Source organism: Zootoca vivipara, chromosome 5, assembly GCF_963506605.1.
Source record: "Zootoca vivipara chromosome 5, rZooViv1.1, whole genome shotgun sequence".
Lineage (NCBI taxonomy): Eukaryota > Metazoa > Chordata > Lepidosauria > Squamata > Lacertidae > Zootoca > Zootoca vivipara.
In genome coordinates this window covers 86850028-86868218 of record NC_083280.1, presented here as the reverse complement: position 1 = coordinate 86868218, position 18191 = coordinate 86850028, and the positions used below count along the sequence as shown (strand labels likewise).

Sequence of the window (18191 nt, the reverse complement as noted above, 5' to 3'; positions counted from 1 at the left end):
GACTGTATTACACAAAAAAAGGCTGGTGTGGGAGAACTCTCAGGTGGAATTGTGCCCCGAATTCATGAAAGGCAACAAGGCCTGTTCTACTACTTCGGGACAAAATGCATGCATACGTGCAGAGGAGCAACCCTGAAATAAGTTGGCTCACTTTTGGGGTGGAGGGGCTTGACAGCTTAGTATTCTGCTCAGTATCTTACTTTACTGAATATACCCCCCCCTCCACCTCCCCATACGCACCAAGCCAGAGTTATCGGTCTTTCGCATGGCCCAATATGTTACAAGCTAAACATAGTTTTGAATTTATTATTCATTCGTTTGTTTGTTTCATTAGTTTCAGTCAGGAATCAGGATAGCTCAGTTGTTTCAAGTGTGGTGCTGATGATGCCAAGTTTCATAGTATCTTAGAATCGTAAGGGTCCCCAATCTCGGCTAAAGTTTGCAAGTTCAATCCCTGCACGGGGCAGCTGCATATTTCAGCATTGCAGAGGGTTGGACGAGATGATGCTCAGGGTCTCTACCATTCTATGATTCTGTGATTCTACCAGCAGAAGGGGCTTACAAAATTCATAAACAGAACAAAACAGCCATCCTCTAGCAAGTTAAAAACAAAACCAAGCATCCATTTCAATAAGAACGCTTCATCTTAGTCCCTAAACCCTTTTAAAGAATATTTTACATTGCTGACTGAACTCTTCCAGGGCAGTGAATTGTCAGGGAGATCATTCCACAGCTGTAGGGCAATGGCAGAATTGGGCCCTGCTGTGGTGACTCCGAGCAAGGCTCGAGCAGCAGATTCATAAACCTCTCCGTCTAAATTGGAATTCACCTGCCTTAATGGGTTTTGGGTCGAAACTTGGCATTCCGAATTCAAAAAGTTGCAATCCGATTAAAAATGAAATAAAAGTTGAACTCAATTCAAATTTATCTCTTATTCGACTGCAGTGGGGTGATATCACCTTTCCCTCTCCAGAGAGAACTGCTGGTCAGATTTCTGTAGTGCTATGGCAGGCCAAAAAGTGAAGCGTTTCAGCTCAGCTGAGATCAGGACAAGGTGATCTTGGGAGCCAGTAGGCTCCCATTTAGTATTCTGTAACTTCCTTCTCTGGCCCGGTTCCCCTGAGCAACTTATTGCCTTGTGCCAGCCAGCCATACCTCAGGCATTTTTTAAAAAAATACTCCTTGCACTGAGTTTGCAGATTCATTCTGCAGTCTTTAACATATAAGGCAGTCTGCGTATTATTTACAAACGATCTTCATTGAGATGCTTATACACTTCATTACATGGCGCTGCTCTCCTTTTGTCAAGCTCATATTTGCATTATTTCATGTGCTTCATTAAGTACGCATTTATTTATCCACGGACCATGGAAAATGCGCCAGTGCCCCAAAAGAAAGCCTAAAAACACTTACTAGGGAATAAAAGCCTCATTGAAGACCATGGGGCTTACTTTTGAGTAGACATGCCTAGGTTTGCACTGCCAGCTGCTGATCAAATCCTTATCAGGGGCTGCAGGGCATGCGTTCCAATTTGTGGGATATTTGACATTTATATTCTTCGCGAATGACACCCTCGATCCTGGGCGTGGAGCTGTACATATGTCTAGTCTACATTGTGACTCGTGCCTTCAAAAACAATTTTTAAAAGCTTGTGAAAAGTTGGATAATTCCAACACAGGATCCAGGCCCGTCTTACCCATAGAGGTTAGTGGTGCCAGGGGGTGCCAGGGGGCCATGTTCTGGAGGGTTCCAGGCGAGAGTCCGGGGAACACCAAATGAGCGCGGGTGCGTGCGCAGCTTCCACCAAGCGTCGTCTCGGGTTTTTCCCCTTTTAGCCTGCAGGCGGCAAGTTCTGTGGGGCACCAGAAGGCTAAAAGGGAAAAAACTGAGCCGGCGCTTGGCGGGAGCGGTGCATGCGCCCTCGTTCGCTTGGCGCAGGACCGCTCACTTTGAGAGCCATGCATTTGAGAGGAACCTGTGACAGGGGAACTGTGTGCAATTGTAAATGCCCCTTCAGCACATTCTGTGGGGTTGGTACCCAGGTGAAGCTTCTTCTTGTGTGTTGATCAAAAATAGGTGGGAAGCCTATTTTTCTGGGGGTTTTCTGGGGCCAGTCACGTGGGAATTTGGGACGAGGATCCCTTTCGCCCCTTGCTCCTTGGACAGTTTGCTTGAGGAAGGGTCCCTAGAATTTGAATCGCTGGTGTTGTTCAGCCTCTTGTTGGGCCCAAAGCGTGTTGTGGGGGGCGGGGGGACCGGGCCTTTCTGCGCAGACTGGGGCTAGCTGCTGTGAATGACAAGCGCTGTGTATTGATCGTTTTCTAAACTCGTCCCAGCCGATAGAAGGTAATTAATGACTCCATTTGCCTCAGTACCAAGGAGAACAATTGAGTTTGAAACGGCAACAACTGGCAGTGATGTGAAAGCCCCCCCAAGGGGGATATCTCGGAAAGACGCTGACTGGCCTAGGCTGCTTTGGGACACAGGAGCACAGCTGAGGGGGAAAGAGCTTTGGCGGTGGGGGTGGGAAGCAACAGAGAATGGGCTAGAGGGAGAGGGAAAGTTTGGGACTGCGGGGGCTTATATTAGCCAGATAATTTCAAAAAATGAGGAGTGCTTTGGAGCAGTGATATCTGCTTGTCTTGGTTGAATATCTCCCTCAGGCCACTTCCACTCACAAATCTCTCCCTTTGAAGCGCTGCTCTAGTCCCAGGGGAGAGTCTTTAAATGTAGAACCATGCTGATTGCAGACCCTCCAAGTGTCCCTATTTTCCAGGGACAGTTCTGGATTTACAGAAGCCATCCCAGTTTCTGATTTGATCCCAGAATGTCCCGCTTTTCCCTAGGACGTTCCTATTTTCACTGGAGAAATGTTGGCGGGTCTTCTTCTTCTTCTTTGGCGATCACTCATAGCCAAGTAAGATTGTCTTCCATAAACACAAGTCCATAAGTGACTGTGGAGGCCAGTTCTGGATCCGCACGTCCTTCCACAGTGGGGACATAGGTTTCTGGGTGGTAATTGGTCATGGTGAGGGTTTGCCAAGCGTGCCTTCCTCTTAGCATGTTTCTCTCTTTTGTTCCGAGTTTGAGCATCTTCAAAACCTATGACACCTTTAGTAAAGACTGCTCTCCAACTGGAGCGCTAGCAGGCCAGTGTTTCCCAGTTGTCAGTGTTTATACTACATTCTTTTAGATTTGCCTTGAGAGTGTCTTTAAAGCTCTTTTGTTGACCGCCAGCATTACGCTTTCCATTTTTAAGTTCGGAATTGAGTAGTGCCATGCTGGTTTGCCACTTGCCAGGATTGCTGCTGCTTTACCTTCACGCGTTCCGAGAAGTGCAACATAGTGAAGATTCGGCCACAGAATATGTCTGGTTACCATCTGGTAGGCCTGGAACAGAACTGGGGCCAGTTGTAGAACGTTGATATGCCAGGGGTCTTTTCTGCTGTTTCAGACAGCGAGCCAAGCCAGCTGGAAATGCAAAACTGGGCCTCAAGCCCTTAGAGAAGCTCTAAACACTGAAGGAAGGGGAAAAAATGTGTAAGGTTTGAAATCTGGCAACTTTAAAACAAGTAGTTGGGGAGATCTCTTATTCTGTGAGATCAGATGGATCCCCTTCAGCTGAGACACTACAGAATCTCAATTGTCACAGTTGTCAGACGGGATATAAACTAGATGGATTTGTCCCACAGAAGGCTGCTAATTCATATTCAGAATCTGACGGTTCGCCATATTCATAATTTTCAGCTTCGCTTTCCCATGCTCCCAGCTCCAACGAACAGATAGGAAGCTTGCCTTCAAACCATGGCCAACCAAGCATTTGAATCCATGCCTCATAGATCTGCCTCCAGCACTTTAACCATTAACAGAGGGTGGGAGTCGCAGGGTGTTGCACTGGCTTCCCTCGGTTAGCATCATTTATTTTCAGTGCAGAATATAAATTTTAGTATTCTGATGCAGGGAAATTTATTTGGTGTAGAACCTGAATTTCCTTTCTCGTGGAATATGAACCGCATCAGTGGATTCATTGCTGTCTCATCCCCTCACCCGTGTCTGTTGGATCTTTGGGGCTGCAATCCTGTACTCAGCAGCAGCCCCCCTACTGGATTCCCAGACTTGCTTCCAGCCAAATAATTGTCTGTAGGGCTGCCTCTCCCTCCATCTCTCTTGCCTCCTCTCTCCTCCTCTCTTTGTACAGGGCCTGTCGCATATGATGCCCTAAGTTTGTGTGCAGAGCGGGAATAACCCCCAGAACAGAACTATCAGTGGGACATGATTGATCAATTGAATTCCATAGCGGCTGAAAAATGTGGGATTAAGTAGTGTATTATACGCACAATGAGTTGAGGCATGATGTTCATTTCAAGTTCATTTTGCCGGCCCTCTGCCACCAGATCAGGCAATCAATAGGGGCAGCAGATATCATATATCACCTCTCCCCGTACGAGGGAGAGCACCATAATCTCTCGCAAATTTAGAGTGACAGATTTGTCAAGATCTGAAGGGCCCTGAATAAATGAAGGGAAAGAGAAGCTTGCAGTGGCTTGAGAAAGCTCAGGTTTCAGCTCCAGCAAACAAAGTCACAGTGTACACATGCACATTCCATACACAGGCATGAATGCACTACGGTATGTGGAATTGTAGATACAAAGGTGGCTGCAGCAGATTGCATTAATTAGATTACAGCGCAGTTTGTGCTGCCCAGAATGGAGATGATTTAGCACTCAGGTTTCAGAGCTTTTAGGAGCAATACAACAACAACAACAACAACAACAACAACAACAACAACAACAACAACAACAACAACAGGTAGGTAGGTATTTGTGTGTTCATTATTTCTCTATCCCCGGTGCCATTTGAGTTACCCGGAACCTTTAGTAGACAGGAAGGAATGAGACGACAACCAAAATAGATTCCACAGAAAGAAAACCATTTTATCATTGCTGTTAGCCTTGCCCCAAGTCACTGATGAATGTCCACTTCATGTTTTGAATTTCATATATGGGTTGTTTAGGGGAAAGCATGTAAACGATTTGTAGACCTTCATGTATGGTGACTGCGACTGCGCATTCCTGGAGCATGTGTGAGTGTCACCCATGTGTGGGTGCTCTCTGGGTGACAAATTCACCCCCTTTCAGTGCAAAGTCATCATAATCAGCTGGGCCTGCAGCTAAATGGGTGGGTGAGACTCATCCAAATCTGCTACGTTCAAATCCATAGCCTAGGGCAGGGGTAGGCAACCTAAGGCCTGTGGGCCGGATGCGGCCCAATCGCCTTCTCAATCCGGCCCGCAGATGGTCCGGGAATCAGCGTGTTTTTACATGAGTAGAATGTGTGCTTTTATTTAAAATGCATCGCTGGGTTATTTGTGGGGCATAGGGATTTGTTCATTTCCCCCCCCAAAAAAATATAGTCTGGCCCACCACATGGTCTGAGGGACGGTGGACCGGCCCACGGCTGAAAAAGGTTGCTGACCCCTGGCTTAGGGGGAGGATCATGGGGTACAGATTGATGGAGCATTTAAAAATGCAGGCACAAATCAAACCCCAAGACTAGGGGTGATGTGAATGATGTGATTAGTGCTACCTGAAATACCTGGCTCTATAGGAGTGTAGGGGGCCCTAGAATTAGGCTTCTTAGGCATTTTCCATTTTGCACTGGCATTATTCTGAAGCCTCCAGAGAGAGACAAGCGTTTGTTCATTTATGGTGCAATAGCTTTGTAGCCAGTCGGATGGGGACTGCTTGCGCACATGTAAATAACTGTATTGCACATGATGGCTAATGGTACCAGCACTAATGTCTCCTACTTACCGGTAATTGGAACATGGATTGACCATATCTCCCGGGTGGAGAGAATCCCTGCATGCAGAGGATGGCTTGATTCCCACCCCTAGCTTATTGCTACCTGATGCCTTTGGACAACAATGCTCAAGTTGCCGGCTTCCTCCCAGGGCCGGATTTAGGTTTGATGAGGCCCTAAGCTACTGAAGGTAATGGTGTGGGCCCTTTATATGTCCAGCTGTCCTTTGCCAACAACAAACTGTCGCTGTTTTTTTGTGTTGAATATATGCTATATGGTAATTTATGGACCTAATAGGTATCTAAAGCCATTTGCACGTGCAGAATGTAGGCACCCTATATATAGAAATGAGCAAACCAGTGATATTTCCGGGAGCAGGATCACAGGTGGGGCCCATGACTTACATCATAGGAGCCTACACAACACAAAATACTGTTGGTGTATAAAGGTTTGATTTTATTTTTATTTTTTATCTTATATTTTGGAAATGTATATCCAGGTGGTTTTTTTCCTTTACATTTTTTTGGGGGCCCAAGAGAGCGGGGCCCTAAGCTTATATGTAAATCCGGCACTGCTTCCTCCCTATCCCAAGGTAGCCTTTGCTCTTTCACGCCTGCTGTCCTCCGTAGCTACCCATGTTGCTCTTGCCTGAAGAGGTGCTTGGATGTGCCCATCTCTCGGCTCCCCGGGCCCTGATAACCCTCCTGCCTTTTTATCTCCTCCTGTCTCCCACAATCGCACAGTGGAGGTCGTTCAATAAATGTAAGCTATTCCGGGCTCACAGGGTGGCGGTGAGGTACTCATTTGAATCCATTGATTTGTCCGTTTGTATTTAGTCCTCTGGAGAGAGAGGAAGGGGGCTTGAAGATTTGGACCAAAGCTGGTGACTTTCACATGGCAGTCATTCGGGCTTTTTCAGGCCTGCATGTGGGGGGGGAGGGGAAACCCCCCAAACACGGCTTTCAGACAGTTCGTTCTGGCAAAGCAGTGTGATGTATGGGGAGAGAAGGCAGAATGTCAAGCAGACTTTTGAACCTGAAATGTTATATAGATTATTTCTACCCGTCGTATAGATTAGGTGGAGCGAAATTCATGCTTGTCCAATAACTGTCATTGCCACCCTCCCACTCCTCCTCCTCAGCTCCCGCCTAATTCATTTTTAGAGCATCATCCGCATTCCTCCCCTTGCTTTTCCTTTGGGTTAGAAGCGGCTTGGACATTGAGGCACCCCGGACGGGGACCCGGCTGGCTCCCAGTTGCCTCTGACACTGTGGGGGTTGTCTACATTTCTCCTTGTGGCATGCCTTGAAAGCACAGGTCTGATCGGTTTTCTGCTTGCCTAAGTGCACCAACTCCTAGGGGCAGAGGGGTCTTCAGGCCCCTCGGTGTTTTCTGGAAAGGCCCCTGTGGTATTGAGAGGGTGGCGGAGGAGGAGGCCATGGGCAGCTCGGTTCAATGGTTGGCTCTTTCTGCGCTCAGCGCTTGGCCTCCTCCTGACAATTTGGTGCCACACGTATGACGTCACACATGCACGGCATGTGCTGCCCCCACCCCCAATCCTGGACACAAGATGGTGCCTCTGTGGTTGCAAGGGAAAACCCACTCTTTAGTGATAGATCGGAACAACTGGCAGTCCAGGGAAAACCTGAATTGCCCTTTGCTCCGATTGAGCACTAAAGAGCAGTTTCCCCTGCTGGTTGGGGGGTAGGTGTCAGCAGGAGAAGAGGAAGTGTGGAAAGCCCTGTGTATCTGTATCCCAGAGACTCTTTGTTTTCATGCTCCTTTCTCCTTTCACTTGTCCACTGCTGCACCTGTCACCAGAAGTCATGCAACAGCCTAGAATCAGCCATTTTCCTTAAGCTAGAAAAAAAAGAGGTATATTACATTTACCCAGAAATGACTAAGGGATTTATGCCTGTAGTTGTCTAGTAGTCACCATGTGCCAGTCTAGGTTTTTAAAAGCATTAACATAAGAACAGCCCTTGTGGACCAGGGTCCCATCCCAACATCCTCACCTACCTGTCCCTACCTACAGATACATTTCAGACTTTTTCATATACTGTTTCATTGCCCACTGAGCTGCATAAAAGGTAAACAACAACAACAACAACAACAACCCACCTTCCTTTGAAACTTTTCTGAGGACCTAGGTTTCCCTAACTTCTTGATGGTGTTGCTGAGCCATCCCAAGGTACGAACTCTGATCTTAGGTGCAATTCTAGAAAAAGGTTAAGGATGGCAGCATTAAACATGTGCTTGCATGTCTCCCATTTCAATCGCTGGGGCTTAGAAGTGCTTGCTTTTGACTGGTTTGTGCCTATTATTCCTTCCGCCGACCCTCCTGCGGTGAAGTCTACATCTGAATACAGGCATGAGTGGAACCCATGGATTTTGAGCAGGGTTTTTTTTTTGAAGGGGGGTCAATGACCCCCAAAGCCCGCTCTATGGAAATGAGATGAGGAAAGGTAGTTTAGCTCCAGCTTCTTCCCCGCCCCCACCCTGAATGAGAATGTCGGGGGGGGGGAAGCAAGAGGCTGCAAGCTTGCACTAATCAATATGTAATATTGTCCATGGTCTTACAAGTGATATTGTATTAGGTTACTGTATATAATGCAGTATTGATTATATCATATTGTATAATCACATATAAACTGACATGTATAACAGTCAGGAGGGAAGTGGCACTACCGTAGGCCACAATGGAGATGCAAGCTTTGGACTGCAGGATCCTTGAGGTAGGAAGCCAAGAGACAAAACTATAGTCTCTCTAGAGAACAGTGCAAAGTCCACAAGACCCTCACAGACCCGCCATATCTATCCAACAAAGCTGTCGTTAACAACAACTTGAAATCTGAATGGTGATTCATCGCTAGGCTTTTGATGTTGTATCTCTGCAAGCGCAAGCCAGCTTGGAATGGAGGGGGGATGGTGTCTGAGGTTCCAGATTACTGTATTCCCTGCCTAGGGAGGCACGCACAAAATTGCACCCTTCCATGCCTGATAACCGAATGCAGAAGTTGGTGAAGATTGCAATAGACAGAGCCTGCCGTGGGAAGAGGATGGGCGATTCCTCAATAACGAATCAAATGTAATTATTTAGTGGTCTGTTTACCTCGTGACAGTTAAGATCTCGTTATGCAATGGACAATGCAAATCTACTAAAAAAAAAGGTTGCATATATATATACACGTGGTACGAAGCTGCTTTCTATCAAATTTGTCTAGTGTAGGTCGAAGGTGGTATATGAACAACTCGAGACCTTAGCCTGACAGAGTGCACATACAAGTAGGATTAAGAAACAGAGAATTTCTGCCCCGGGGCATAGTACGGTGGAGCTTTTGTGTTCAGGAGGTAGTGGGGGGTGTCTCAGCTTGGTGTGCACTGCCCAGAGAATTTGATCTGACGCAAAGTGTATGTGTGTGTCTCTATTTGTGTCACAGACAGAGAGAGAAAGATGTGCAGACTAACAGGACTGCGGATGTGGGTTGAGGTGGGGGAATCGCACCAGCAGCCTTGAGCGCATGGCTTTTTGTTGCTTTCAGAATGTGGCTCATTAAGTGATTATGTGCATTTGGAACTACAGTATTGTACAAAAGCTGCCCTTATGCAGAACACTCGAGAGCATTGCTCTGAAAGGCCACCCCTTTCTGTAAAGAGGTACAAATTGTTTGTATACTGTATGAGCAGGTGTCCTATACTCTCCCCTCATCTCCCCCCCTTTCTTTTTTTCCGTTTTCCTTTTTCCTTTTCCTTTTTGCTACATCGTATGTAGATTGGGAGGATGCAGGTGGCGCTGTGGGTTAAACCACAGAGCCTAGGGCTTCCCAATCAGAAGGTCGGCGGTTCAAATCCCCGCGACAGTGTGAGCTCCCGTTGCTCTGTTCCTGCTCTTGCCAATCTAGCAGTTCGAAAGCACGTCAAAGTGCAAGTAGATAAATAGGGGGAAGGTAAACTGTGTTTCCATGTGCTGCTCTGGTTTCGCCAGAAGTGGCTTTGTCATGCTGGCCACATAACCTGGAAGCTGTACGCCGGCTCCCTCGACCAATAATGCGAGATGAGCGCCGCAACCCCAGAGGAGGTCATGACTGGACCAAGTGGTCAGGGGTCCCTTTACCTTTATGTAGATTGGATGATTATATATATTAAAGAGTAGGAATAATCAGATTAAGAAACCAAGCCCTAATTCTCCACAGCCCAGCTTGCATCAGGCTGATGCAAACAGCCCCAAACACCAAGTGAAATGCCATCTCTAGCACAGAGTACAAAGTTTGTGCAGACTGGGCTTGGTTCTGAAGCCTTGATGATGTTGTCCTCTAAAAGGGGTGAACAGCTCGCACAAAGACACTTGGGAGATGGGCCTGGGATCTGGAGCGCACGTCGCCAGGTTCCCAGACCCTCTTGCCCAGAGAATTGAGGAGGAGACATTGGGTGCTTTTAGCAAGAGAGACGACCCTCACTAATGCCCTGTTATCTCTTCCTGTGTCTCGCAGAAGTATCCGAGGGCTCGGTCCCCAACGGCGATTCCCAGAGCAGTGTGGATAGTTTGCGGAAGCACCTTCGCGCCGACACTTTCACGCAGCAGCAGCTGGAAGCTTTAGATCGAGTCTTCGAGCGTCCTTCTTACCCTGATGTCTTTCAGGCATCAGAGCACATCAAATCTGAGCAGGTGTGGACCCAGCTTGGGGTGGGGGTTGGGAGGAGATGCATTTGGGGTACATGCAGCTGCAGAAGCTGTTTCACTCCTCCTTCCATCTTGTACTTGCCTTACTCTGCATTTAAAGACTTCAAATTGGTTTCCTAATCACCCCTCTCCCCCCCCCCCAGGGAACCGTAGTTGCGTGAGGGAGGACAGCCTTTCAACAACTCTCATGCCCTCCCGACACTACAATTCCCAGAATTCTGTGGGGGAAGCCATGGCAGTGAAATTGGCGTGAAACCAATATGAATTTGTGGTGTAAGGCATGTGCGAATGATGTGCCCATTTTCACATGCCCACCCTCCCATTTGGCATCCTTTTCTTTGTGAGTCCCCACACTCTTTTAAAGTGTGTCATATCTGCATCTGTCTCGAAAGAACAAGGGGCAGACAAAAAACTCATTTGAGTCCATGGCATGCACGCATCATTTGCTTCCCCAGTTGTCACCACACACTTGTACAAAATCTGCCTGCATGCTCACGCACCCAAGCAACACAGAAAGCACATCTCCAACTTACTTTTGAAAGGTGCTGGTATGCCCACTTTGTGCTTTAAGGTGCACAGAAATGTGATGCAGAAATATTAGCATAGAGGCACATTTTCTAGAGAAGTCTTGTGTCTTCTGCAGCTCCCCCCCAAAAATAATAATAATAGATCGGCTCTTTTCATGCCTCCTTTTGGAAACATGCTGCTTTCCGATAGTATTGTTTGTACACCTTGAGGCACCTTGGAAGATAAAGTTCAAGGCAGTCTATAACTCACATCCACGCTTGCATCACTTTGGGAACTACACACTTCTTGCAACAGTCTTCAGACGATCACAGCCACTCAAACACACCATTTAGGCATTTGTGTGAACACACACGCCTTCCCTTTGGTTATTTGATGGTGTAAGGACACACCCACCTAAAATATGTACACATGCACTCTTGTTTGTGCTCAACAGTTGTGTCCTTAAGACGGCAGTAGTCCGTATTTTTTCCACCTGGGATACACAAATGAAGGCTATATTGGAAGATTCAGTTGACCAGATTCTGCGCACATTACCTATAAGACATCAGTGTAATTTTTGTTCTCATTAAGGTCACAGACAGTTAATTCCCTTCCCCAAGTAGGAACTACAATAGGAGATGTCACAGTTGAGTGTAAAAACAGTATCACTTGCACAGAGCTTTAGATAGATATTGTCTAAAGGCTAGTCCTTCGATTGGGTTGTTTTTTTTTTATAAAAAAATTGATTTATATACTACCCTTCAATAAGTTTTTCCTGGGTCGTTCTCTCTCTCTCTCTCTCTCTCTCTCTCTCTCTCTCTCTCTCTCACACACACACACACACACACACACACAAAATAAATAAATAAATAAGGATTAGAGGAAACATTTATTGTAAAATCATGACACAATTTGTAGCATTATTTATTTTATGTTTATCCTCTGAGAAAAGAAAAAAAATGGGCTCCCTGATTCTATTTTAATATTACAGTATAGAACAGTTATTGGAGGACCTGTAAATTCTCATTCTGTTCTTGTGCATAGTAACACAGGACTGTTAGGCTGCAAAAACGAGGGGTGTGTTGTTGTTGTTTTTTAAAAAATGTCAGACTTTAGGCGAGAAGGGAGTCACTGACTAAAATGCTCACCTTTGATTTAACAGACCCTTCAGTTTACAGAGATTTCTTCTTTTGAGTTTGCTTGTGACATCTTCCAACTGATGATAGTGGTGGTTGTGCTCTTGTCGGAGACAGGACACAACCTGGGAGGAGGCAGATCTGATACTGTTCAGCTGGAACTCCTCCTCTTTCAGTTCAGCCCAGCCAGCAGAAGCTAAGGACTTATCCAGAATGAATGAAGCATTTTCCCCTTTGCTTGACGCCAAGCCCAAGCTCTGCTTTGGAAAGCTATGTCCCTCCTTCATCCTTACCTGCCTCCCGCAGGGTTGCCTTTTATCCCCCAAGCGGTTTGTCTTTAACACAAAGATCAAAAGTCTTTTTTAAATCGCCCCAAGCGGTAAACCAACAATAGAAAGTGAAGGAGAGGTTGGCTTTAGGCTCCCGCTATCCCCGAGTCCCTGAGTTTATTACAATGAATAACCTTTATTTACTTTCATTAGACTATTAAACACCAGCACAGTCATTCTTCCCCCAGAAACTCTGAATGGGGCCCATAAAGCAAATCCAAAGCCTAATTGAGTTCATTTTAATTTCTCTCCGATCACAGCGAATTACTCCAGTGATAAATCAGGGGGCAGCCTCACCCCCAGCAGAAAGCCTAATTTGCAGCTAATTACAAAACTGATTTCTACAGGAAGATCAATACAAGAAGGAATTGGAAATGACTAGGCAATCGCGGCTGGCCAGGGAGGGCGGCAGGAGGAGGGCAGCTCGCTGGGAGCTGGCATGGAAAGCGGGGACAGGGGAAAAAAACAAAGCAAAAAGAGCAGAAAATCAGTTTTAATTTAACGTAATATTAATCAGAACAACTTTTCCTGCTTTTTTTCCTGTAGTCTCTCCGGTTCCCGTGTCTGGTTTGGAGGCTGCCACAATAAAAAGGCAATTACCAATGCCTTTTGGACAGGACACCCTTTTCAAATGCAATGAGTTTTCCCCCTCCCACCCTTCTGTTAGCCATGTGGCCTGCCCCCACCCCAATTTCATACCCCAATGCACAAGGGTTGGGGGAAGCAAGAAAGGAAGCTCTTTTAAAATAAATAAAAAAATAAAAAATAAGAGAGAGAGAGAGAGAGCCCAAGAACGGCTGTGGGGACAAGCTGATCAGCAAGCAAATCCCACCCTTCTCACAATGCAAACACCCCAGAGGGCATTTTCTGCCCCTAGCAGAACCTTTCCCCACACTCTGCAGTCACCTTTCCACACTCTGTGGAGAGAGCAGTTAACTTTTCTGAATCTGCCTTTCAAAGAATGAAGAAGGGGGCTCTCCCAGCCAAACCTCCATCTTGTAGCATCTGCTGGGGAAACCCAATAGAATCCGGCCAATAAGGGACAAGGAAATTCATAGGCAAGAGGAGGCGGGCTGGGGTGTGTGTGTGTGTGTGTGCTGGCCAGAGCTTGCCCTTCCTCTGCTTTGTGCCCCTCTTTTTTTTGCTTCCATCTGTGCAGGGACCGCATTGCACCTCTTCCTAACTGTCACCCTCTCCTCCCATCTGCCCACTGCTCCCTTCCTTCCAGCCCATCAATAGAGAGCTTTCTTTTCTCTCTTCCCTAGGGTAATGAGTACTCCCTCCCAGCTCTGACCCCTGGTCTTGATGAAGTCAAGTCAAGTCTATCCAGCTCTGCTAACCCAGACCTGGGCAACAACGTGTCAGGACCCCAGACATACCCTGTAGTGACTGGTAAGTTACGAGCTCAGAGGCCGGAGTCAAAAGCTTTTCCTCTCCTATTGTCATTACCCCGCTTCGGCTTTCTCCCGAAACCGCGCAATGTGTTCCCAAAACAGAGAGCCAAGGAAAGGGACCTTGAAAGAGATGGGAAGAAGGAAGGCAGGGCTCTGATGGGGGGCAGCAGTGATTTCCCAGACACACAGAATCTATATATATAAAAACGTAAAAATCGTGAAACTGCGTTTTCCACTTTTCTCCGTAACCACTTGACCGATCGTCCTGAAATTTTGACACAACGATCCAGGCCACTTGGGGACAAAAATCCCTCAAATCACACACCTGGGCGTTGGGTGCTGTTGATGCCTACTGGCAGTTAATGATCTGGGCTGGATACACAGGGCACATTGGTGTCGTTTAGATCGCGGTTAATCGCTGGGTCTTTTCCCAAATCTTTGGTAAAATCGGATTTGGTCCTACCCCCCTCGCCCCGCCCTCCATTGTTGCACGATCCGCAGAACGGAAGACAGAGTTTACTCAGTGAGGCTGTTTGTTTCTCCGGTGATTTGTTGGTGAGAGGGTGCTCTTCTCTCTCCCCCAAAACCCTTTAAAATTGGGCTCTCCTCCTTCCTAAAAAAGCTTAACAACTTTGCCCTGCACCCCTATAAAATGGGGCTTCCCTCCTCCTTAAAAAATTCTCAACAACTTGGACCTGAACCCAAAAGAATGGGGGTAGATCATTGCCAGTTTTTAATTCTGTAAGCAGATCGCAGTCTCTTGGGAGTTGGCCAACCCTGACCTAGACAATTGCGTGCCCAAGGCTTTGTGCCTCCCATCACCCCAACCAACTGCATATAGAATAAGGACAGCACACACTTGACTTTGGATCAAATAAGGCCACAGCTTTATTGAATACAAATGAAAGAGGTTTGGCATAGGCACTGGGTGACCGTTAAGTTCCGGTCCGCCTGCTGGGTCAATCTGACAAGGAAAACCAAGTGGCTGCTTCATCAGGTCTGCCCCCGAGGCCAGCCCTGCGTCCAAGCCTGCCTACCATTGGCCAATCGTGCAGACAGGCTTGAATCCAGCTCCTGATAGGTGCGGGGGCGCTTTCCGCCCCCTCACCTGTTCGGGCAGGATCCCAGCGAGCTGAGCTCCCTTGTGAGGCCTGTGTGATGCCACTGCTGACCCATAATTCTGCCTCACCAGGGAGGGTGAGTGGACTTGCTGATCCAGATTGCAATTCAAAGAAGCTACCCCATCACCTGCATTGTAGTCAGGTGTCATCAGGAAGCCGAGAGCGGCTCATTACAATCCCACCCACAATTTCTCCTTTCATGTTGACTAGCTGTACATAGGAGTGGACTTTTGCACCTTGTGTGGGGAGGAAAGAACCAAAAGTTTACATAATGCATGACAGCCCGGACCTTTAACCTTGTGGATGCTGAGCTGAACTTGACTCGCATCGTCTCAAACCACTTATCACTTACAGCCGAAATCCTGCTCTTTTAGGCAAATAATTGCATGGCTTGATACCTCCTGTTATAAATCGGGGGGGGGGTCATCACTGTGGGAGGCAGAATCAATATTTCACCTATAGCAGACCCCAAACCTCAGGTAACCTCCTAATTCTAATATCCCTATTTCTAGCGGGTCCTAATGAGTAAACGAGCAACACCGCTTGTTTTGTAAACTTGGAAAAAGAGGGCCTGTCTTGGTTTATGAAGATCATTTCCCATGTTGCAGTGTAAAGGGCAGACTCTCATGAACTTGTCTTTGTCTGAGAAAGGGTGAATACTGTATAGATGACCAGCTTAATTACAGCATGATCATATATTCTACCGTGTGATGGGCTGAACATATGTATTCCTGCAAACATTGTTTGATTTTGTTTGATGTGCTGCCCTGCATTCTAATGGTGTAGTAGAGGTTAGTGATGTTAGCAAAGAGCACCCCCACGTGATCTTGGGTGGAGGAGGGACAGAATTTAACGACTAGAGTCGTTTAAGAAATGGCCCGTCGTTCCTGTTTTCCCTTCGTATTTTTTTAGATTTCACAATACCAAGTGTTTTTATACGTTGAATGAGTTAAATACTTGTCATTTATGGTCCCCCCCCCCTCAATCCACTTACATTTTAAGTGTGTTTCAGTGGGTTTGGGGGCGGGGATTTTTCTTTACCAACAACCTGTACTCTTGTTTCTCCAAAGACATGTTAGCTGTCGTGCCTTGCAATGAGGGTGCTGTGTGTGTGTGTGTGTGTGTGTGTGTGTGTGTCTATGGTTAATCTTGATTATTTTTTAATGTGTAAAGTGAACTAGGGATGTCCCTCACTTAGAATCAAACAAACAAACCACCAGCAGTAGTTCATTTTGCCATGAAATTGAATAGTTCACCTGGCACCATCATTACTCACTTTTAGGGGCTGGATTATGTCTGCCTTTTCGGGCTTTTAAAGATACTTGATTGATTTCTATAATCTCATTGGATCCTTGTTTTAAGTTTGCTTCCTAAACTTGAACCAAGTCAGACCATTGGTTCATCTAGCTTAGCATTGTCTAACCTGGCCAGGATTTTAGGCAGGGCACAATTCCCACCCCTAACTGGAGATATCAGGTTTTGAATCCAGTGTGTGCCCATAGACTCACAACTGTCCATGGAGGTGCAGGTCAACTCTGTCTCCTGGGCAACTATCTACCAGCTCCATCTGGTCCGCAGGCTGAGACCCTACCTGCCCGAAGACTATCTTGTCAGACTGGTGCATGCTCTAGTTATCTCCCTCTTGGACCACTGCAATGTGCTCTACACCTTTGAAGGTGACCCAGAAAGTACAATTAATCCAGAATGTGGCAACTAGGCTGGTGACTGGGAGTGGCCGCCGAGACCACATAACACCAGTCCTGAAAGGACTACATTGGCGTCCAGTACGTTTCCGAGCACAATTAATAGTGTTGGTGCTGACCTTGAAAGCCTTAAACGGCCTTGGTCCAGTATCCCTGAAGGAGCATCTCCACCCCCATCATTCAGCCCAGACACTGAGGTCCAGCGCCGAGGGCCTTTTGGCGGTTCCTTCACTGAGAGGAGTGAGGTGACAGGAACCAGGCAGAGGGCCTTCTCGGTGGTGGTGCCTGCCCTGTGGAACGCCCTCCCACCAGATGTCAAGGAAATAAACAGCTATCTGACTTTTAGAAGACATCTGAAGGCAGCCCTGTTTAGGGAAGTTTTTATGTTTGATGTTTTCTCGTGTTTTTAATATTCTGTTGGAAGCCATCCAGAGTGGCTGGGGAAACCCAACCAGATGGGGGGGGTGTATAAATAAGTTGTTGTTGTTTTTGTTGTTGTTTGTTGTTATATTAATATATTCTGCATGCAGAGCAGATGCTCTACCACGGATGGTCCTCACTTTCACAAAACTCCATTACAGTAGGGGACCCAATCCCCTGCTTTACATTTTGGAGATGCTTAGGTAGAGAGTGGCGTCACGTTGTGCTGGATTCACGCACATATTGCCTTCATTCTGTCTCTTTACAACTCAACACTTCATCCCGGCATTGTCAAACTGATCTTCCTCCTTTCCCTTCTTTTCTTTTCTTTACCCTCGCTTTCCCTTGCGTGCCTTATATTTATAGTTTGTAAGTCTGGAAGCAGGGCCTGTTTTAATATTATGTTCAGTGCCTGCCACCAGCACTGGGCTAAATGCAAGAAGAATCCTGCTGGATAAAAGGCCTTTTGAGTTCAGCATCCTGTTTTCCACAGTGACCCACCAGGTGCCTCTGGGAAGCAGGATGGGAATTTTTAACCCTTGCGAGCCACCTTGGGAGAGAGTACTTGTTTGAAAAGCAGAATGAAAATATAAACATTGATTATTATGTAACACAGAGATAAGTGTTGTCTACTCATTCATTTGTACATGGATGGATGTGTGGACTGTTTGTACACGACAAATGGAAACCATATGTGTGCGTAGAATAGATGCGGCGCCATTTCTCTTTGTGTTTTGCTGGCTCCACAATCCACAGCCTGAGCCTAGGTACATAGTTTGTTGGTGCACAGACTCTGTTCACACATTCAGGTGAATGTGTATAGGGCAGGGGTCAAAGAACACAATTCCTCTAACTTACCCCATCTCTTCATTTGCACATAACCGAGTGAGGGAATAGATCTAGAGTTGTGCAATATTCTGTTAAAGTTACTTTAAAATGAGGGGAGGCATTCCGATATGGAAAGATTTAAGTCTTTATCTCGTAACCTGCTTGTAACTATCCCAGGTTTTCCTCAGCCGCTTTGTTTAGAGCTCTTACGAGAATCTCCACAGTAACTAAATTGGCTGTAAATATGGAAGTAGAAGTATAAAGGTAAAG

The 18191-nt window shown here is 46.6% G+C and overlaps 1 protein-coding gene across 1 annotated transcript in view; it reads left to right on the top strand.

Moving 5' to 3' along the window:
• The window catches only part of PAX2 (paired box 2), a 127480-nt gene that overhangs the window by 80986 nt on the left and 28303 nt on the right, over window positions 1-18191 (top strand). Inside the window, 2 exon segments of the mRNA XM_035137864.2 lie at window positions 10293-10468; window positions 13721-13847. Of these exon segments, the coding sequence (XP_034993755.2) occupies window positions 10293-10468; window positions 13721-13847 (303 nt within the window).